The following is a 6,518-nucleotide window of genomic DNA, read 5'->3' on the forward strand; positions in this document are numbered from 1 at the left end:
AAAAAAAAAAAAAAAAAAAAAAAAAAAAAAAAAAAAAAAAGCCAGGCGCGGTGGCTCACACCTGCAATCCCAGCACTTGGGGAGGCCGAGGCAGGCGGATCACAAGGTCAAGAGATCGAGACCATCCTGGCCAACATGGTGAAACCCCGTCTCTACTAAAAAATACAAAAATTAGCTGGGCGTGGTGGCACACACCTGTAGTCCCAGCTACTTGGGAGGCTGAGACAGGAGAACTGCTTGAACCCAGGAGCTGAAGGTTGCAGTGAACCAAGATTGTGCCACTGTACTCCAGCCTGATGCCTGGCGACAGAGCGAGACTCTATCTCAAAAAAAATAAAATAAATAAAAAAAAAAAAAAAAAAAACCGCTGTATTCCAGCCTGGGCAATAGAGTGAAACCCTATCTCAAAAAAAAAGAAAAGCAGGACATAGACCCAGGTGTTATAGTATGTATGCCTGTACTCCCAACTACATGGGAGGCTCAACTGGGAGGATCACTTGTGGCCAGGAGTTCAAGGCGGCAGTGTATGCTATGACCATACCTATGGATAACCACTGCACTCCAGCCTGAGACCACGTTTTTGGAAGTTTATGTGCTGCTTTTTAAAATTGAATTTTTTTTTTTTTTTTTGAGACGTTGTCTCGCTCTGTCACCAGGCTGGATTGCACTGGAGTGATCTTGGCTCACTGCTACCTCTGCCTCCTGGGTTCAAGCGATTCTCCTGCCTCAGCCTCCCAAGCAGCTGGGACTACAGGCACATGCCACCACACCCAGCTAACATTTTTTTTTCTTTTTCTTCTTCTTCTATTTTTTTTTTTTTTTAAGAGACAGAGTCTTGCTCTGTCACCCAGGCTGGAGTGCAGTGACGCCATCTCATCTCACTGCAACCTCTGCCTCCTGGGTTCTGTTAATTCTCCTGTCTCAGCCTCCTCAGTAGCTGGGACTACAGGCGTACACTAGTACACCCAGCCAATTTTTTGTATTTAGTAGAGATGGGATTTTACTGTGTGGCCCAGGCTGGTCTTGAACTCCTGATCTCAGGCAATCCACTCACCTTGGCCTCCCAAAGTGCTATGATTCCAAGCGTAAGCCACTGCGCCCAGCCTAGGTAATTTTTGTAGTTTTAGTAGAAACGGGGTTTCACCATGTTAGCCAGGATGGGAGTTAATTTTTTTTTAAACAATGAAAAGTCTCACTATTTTGCCTAGGCTAGAGTGCAGTGGCTATCCATAGGTATGGTCATAGCATACGCTGCAGCCTTCAACTCCTGGCCACAAGTGATCCTCCCAGTTGAGCCTCCCATGTAGTTGGGAGTACAGGCATACATACTGAAATAGGGTTTCACTCTGTTGCCGAGGCTGGAATGCAGTGGTACAGTCATGGCTCACTGCAGCCTCAATCTCCCTGGCTCAAGCAAGCAATACTCATACCTCAGCCTCCTGAGTAGCTGGGACCATAGGAACATGCCACCATACCCTAATTAAATTTTTTCCTATAGACAAGGTCTTGCTAAGTTGTTCAGGCTAATCTTGAACTCCTGGGCTCAAGCCATCCTCCTGCCTCTGCCTCCCTAAGTGCTGGGATTATAGACATGAGCCACTCCACCCTGCTGAATCAAGTATTTGTTATTTGTTTAACAGGAGGTCTTTTAAATCATGGGTCTATGTGGAAGCAGAGGCAGGGGAAAGGATTCTAGGTAGCCAAGTATGGCTTCCATTGGGTTACTAGACTTTTTGTTGTTGTTGTTTTACAACTTTAGAGGCAGAATTATTATTATTATTATTTTTGAGGCATGGTCTCACTCTGTCGCCCAGGCTGGAGTACAGTAGTGCAAACTTGGCTCACTGCAACCTCCACTCCCCTGGTTCCCTTGCCTCAGCCTCCCAAGTGGCTGAGATTACAGGTCCCCGCCACCACTCCAGGCGAATTTTCGTATTTTTTTTTTTCCCAGTAGAGACAGGGTTTCACCATGTTGGCCAGACTGATCTTGAACTCCTGACCTAAAGTGATCTGCGTGTACCAAAGTGCTGGGATTACAGGCGTGAGCCACTGTACCCAGCATAAATTTGTTTAATCTTGAGGGTTTTTTTTCTTTTTTCTTTTTGAGACAGAGTTTCACTCTTGTTGCCCCAGGCTGGAGTACAGTGGCGTGGTCTCAGATCACTACAACCTCTGCCTCCTGGGTTCAAGCGATTCTCCTGTCTCAGCTTCCCAAGTAACTGGGATTACAGGCATGTGACACCATGCCTGGCTTATTTTTGTATTTTTAGTAGGTGTGAGCCCCCGTGCCCCACCAATCTTAACTATTTCACAGGCCCTGTAGCTCAAAATACTCCTAAATACCTTTGTGTGGTTCATAGTTGAGGGGACGAGACAAACTTGCTTGAAGATCAAACACTGGTTTCTTATTCGAGACTGGAGTCTGCATTGCCTCAGTTGTCAACTTGAATGGAGTAATAACTAAAAAAAAAACAAAACAAAACAAAACCAAGAGCTTAGTTAGAAACAAAGACCTGTCAAAATGTTTGTCAAAGTGTTACTTCTCAATCTTAAAAATACATGTTATTATCTGAATGTTTGTACCTCTTGCGACCCCAAATTCATGTTGAAATACTAACCCTCAATATGGCTGGTGCAAGGAAGTAGGGCCTCTGAGAGGTACGTAGGTCATGCATGGGATTCAGTGCCTCATAAAGGGACCCCGCAGAATTTTTTCTAGCTCTCTTTCTGTCACATGAGCATACAACAAGTTGGCAGTCTGCTACCTGGAAAAGAGCCCTTGCCAGAATCATGCTAGTGTCCTGATCTGTCTTCATCCAGCCTCCAGAACTATGAGAAATAAATTACTGCTGTTTATAAGATACAGTCTTTGTGCTTTGTTGTATAATAGCAGCCCCAAAGGACTAAGACAATCTACATGAATACTTTGAAATAGATGAAAGAGTCTGAAGTAAGGGTTAAAATGGAGACAAGGGAAGAAAACAATAACTGAGGAAAGCTAACCATTGAGTTTAGTTTCCTTTGCTAAACAGCTTTGTAAATGTTCTGAATATGACATTTCTTAGTATCAGCTGGGAATTTAGAATTCTGTTGAAAGAAATAACGGTATGGCCGGGTGCGGTGGCTCACGCCTGTAATCCCAGCACTTTGGGAAGAGGAAGCCAGTGGATCACCTGAGGTCAGCAGTTCAAATCCAGACTGACCAACAGGGAGAAACCCCATCTCTACTAAAAATACAAAATTAGCTGGGCGTAGTGGCCCATGCCTGTAATCGCAGCTACTGGGGAGGATGAGGCAGGAGAATCACATGAACCCACGAGGCAGAGGTTACAGTGAGCCAAGATCTCGCATTGCACTCCAGGCTAGGCAACAAGAGGGAAACTGTCTCAAAGAAAAGAAAATAAAGAAAGAAATAATAGTAATTTTTCAGCTTATTTCCCTGATAACAGTTACCCATAAAAATTACATATTAATAGTATTAACATTAATAAACATAAAAAGAACCTAATCACATAAAGTTGAAAGGATTCATGGCCTGGTGACTCATACCTGTAATCTCAGCACTTTGGAAGGCTGAGGCAGGAGAATTGTTTGTAGACAGGAATGTTATTAATAAAGGCTGTTATCACTTAAGAATATGAATTTTTGGGGGGCTGGGTGTGGTGGCTCACGCCTATAATCCCAACATTTCAGGAGGCTGAGGAGGGCGGATCACAAGGTCAGGAGATTGAGACTATCCTGGCCAACACAGGGAAAGCCCATCTCTACTAAAAATACAAAAATCAGCTGGATGTGGTGGTGTGCACCTGTAGTCCCAGCTATTTGCAGGGCTGAGGCAGGAGAACGACTTGAACCTGGGAAGCAGGGGTAGCAGTGAGCTGAGGTTGCATCACTGCATCCAGCCTGGTGACAGAGGGAGATTCCATCTCAAAAAAAAAAGAAAAACAAAAAAATATAAATTTTTGAACCATGAAGTTAAAAATATCCAGCATGATGTTGTTTTTACTTTTTTGAGATGGAATCTTGCTCTGTCTCCCAGGCTGGATGATATGACCTTGGCTCAGTGCAACCTCTGCCTCCCCGGTTCAAGTGATTCTCAAGTGAGTAGCTGGGATTACAGGTGTGTGCCACCAGGCCTGGCTAATTTTTGTATTTTTAGTAGAGACGAGGTTTTGCCTTGTTGGCCAGGCTGGTCTCAAACTCCAGACCTCAAGTGATCCTCCTGCCTTGGCCTCCCAAAGAGCTGAGATACAGCTGTGAGCCACTGTGCCTGTCTAAAGATGGTATAGTTTAGTTAGCCTTTTTGCTACAGTTGGCCATCAGTTATCCAGCACATTTTTTTTTTGAGACAGGGTCTCACTCTGTTGCCCAGGCTGGCTGGAGTGCAGTGGCACAATCTCAGCTCATTGCAACCTCTGCTTCCTGGTTCAAGTGATCCTCCCACCTCAGCCTCCTGAGTAGCTAGGACTACAGGTACATGCCACCATGCTGGGCTGATTTTTGTATTTTTAGTAGAGATGGTGTTTCACCATGTTTGCCAGGCTAGTGTTGAACTCCTGACCTCAAGTGGTCTACCTGCCTTGGCCTCCCAAAGTGCTGGGATTACAGGCAAGAGCCACTGTGTCTGGCCAATCCTTTCTCTTCATAGGGGGAAGCCACTTATCAGTTGTATCTGGGTCATTGTCAAATGTGAACACTTGCCTCTATCTGTGAACCAGCAATCAGGATCTAAGATCAGCTAGTGAAACAAAAAAAGCACAAAACACCGTGTTGAAGGGATCCCACTGTATCAATATCAAGTGTCGGCAGGGAGTAGAATAAGAGGCTGCCATACACTGCCAGTGGAAAGCACAAACTGTTACAATTCATCCAGGGCAGTAAATGTCTGCATATTTTCCAATACAGCTGTCCTGCTCCTAGGTCTAGGGAAATTCTTGCACAGGAGACATGTTTAAGAGTATTCATAGCAACGTCATATATAATCATGAAAGCTGGAATGACCCACATGTTCATGAATAGTACAATAGATAAATCAACTGACATATACTCATACCATTGAAAAATACAGTGAAAATGAGTCAACATGATTGAATCTTGAAACATGAACTTTGTGGTCTGGGATCCTATTAGTGTCAGAGTCCTCCAGAACCATTCTGAGGCTGTAATGAATACTGTGCTCATCCTCCTAATCCCTGAGTCCTATAAGGGACACAGTGCTATTCCTGGAGGGTCCCCATTTTAGGATTAGATGGAGCTCTCAGGCAGTTTATCAGATTTTTGCTTATGTCTCTGGCCTTTCCCTCACTAGTACACAATGAATAGGCTACAGTAAAATTTTTGCCTTTGATTTTATAGGTATGGAAAGGGTTTAAGGAAACAGATACAGGCTGGGTGTGGTGACTCATGCCTATAATCCCAGCACTTTGGGAAGCTGAGGCAGGTGGATCACCTCAGGTCAGGAGTTTGAGACCAGCCTGACCAAAATGATGAAATCCTGTCTCTACTAAAAATATAAAATTAGCCGGGTGTGGTGGTGCATGCCTGTAATCCCAGCTACTCTGGAGGTGGAGGCAGGAGAATTGCTTAAACCTGGGAGGTGGAGATTGTAGTGAACCAAGACTGCACTGCACCACTCCGGCCTGGAAAACAAAAGAGAAACTCCGTCTCAAAAAAGAAAAAAAAAGAGAGAGAGAGAGAGAAATGAAATGGATGGCTGGGTGTGGTGGCTCACACCTGTAATCCCAGCACTTTGGGAAGCCGAGGCGGGCGAATTACTTGAGGTCAGGAGATCGAGACCATCCTGACCAACATGGTGAAACCTGTCTCTATTAAAAAATACAAAAATTAGTTGTGCTTGGTGGCGGGTGCCTGTAATCCCAGCTACTCAAGAGGCTGACGCAGAATAGCTTGAATTAGGGAGTCAGAGGATGCAGTGAGCCGAGATCGCATCACTGCACTCCACCCTGATGGCAGAGTGAGACTTCATCTCAAAAAAAAACAAAAAACAAAAAAAAAAAACCCCCCCTTTTTTTTTTTTTTTTTTAACCAGCAGAATTCCTCTTGGTGGTCTTTATTTTGTGTGTCCCAAGCACAGCCTCACCTTTTGGGGTATTCCCAGACATGGTCACACGTGCAGACCTTCTGGCTGGAGTCTTGGTCAGTGAACGCTTATGCTCATTATCTTTAGTAGCAGCTGAAAACCTAAATAGGACAGCAGAATACAAGACATGAGAACTGTGGCAAGAGGAACTTGTATCTAGCTTATAAATAAAACCCTTTCACTAGGAATAGAGTAGCAAAGAAAAAAAAATGAAATAAATAAATAAATAAAACCACTTGACCAATAGCAAACAGTGAAAAGGGCCTCAATGAATACTTGTCTTTTTTTTTTTTTTTCTTACCCAAATCAAAAAGATTTTCCCAGCACAGAATACTTGTCATAGTAATGAACCTCTTTTGCAGAAGAGACATATTCCTAAAAGGCTGATGCTAAAGTAAATCACATTTCAACTTCCGTT

General features: G+C 44.0%; 1 protein-coding gene across 5 annotated transcripts in view; it reads right to left on the reverse strand.

The window, feature by feature from the left end:
• Positions 1-6,518, reverse strand: part of NUSAP1 (nucleolar and spindle associated protein 1) — a 46,950-nt gene that overhangs the window by 4,746 nt on the left and 35,686 nt on the right. For 4 of the 5 annotated variants that reach the window (XM_032251258.1, XM_032251256.1, XM_032251255.1 and 1 more), the window contains exons 8-9: positions 6,047-6,201; positions 2,344-2,460 (exon numbers count right to left, since the gene is read on the reverse strand). In XM_032251258.1, coding sequence (XP_032107149.1) covers positions 2,344-2,460; positions 6,047-6,201 — 272 coding nt within the window. The remainder of the gene's footprint in view (positions 1-2,343; positions 2,461-6,046; positions 6,202-6,518) is intronic. The other variant, XM_032251257.1, reaches the window with a different exon arrangement.

The sequence above is a fragment of the Sapajus apella genome, unplaced genomic scaffold (genome assembly GCF_009761245.1).
Source record: "Sapajus apella isolate SASKATOON/1434 unplaced genomic scaffold, GSC_monkey_1.0 scaffold74, whole genome shotgun sequence".
Taxonomy (NCBI): domain Eukaryota; kingdom Metazoa; phylum Chordata; class Mammalia; order Primates; family Cebidae; genus Sapajus; species Sapajus apella.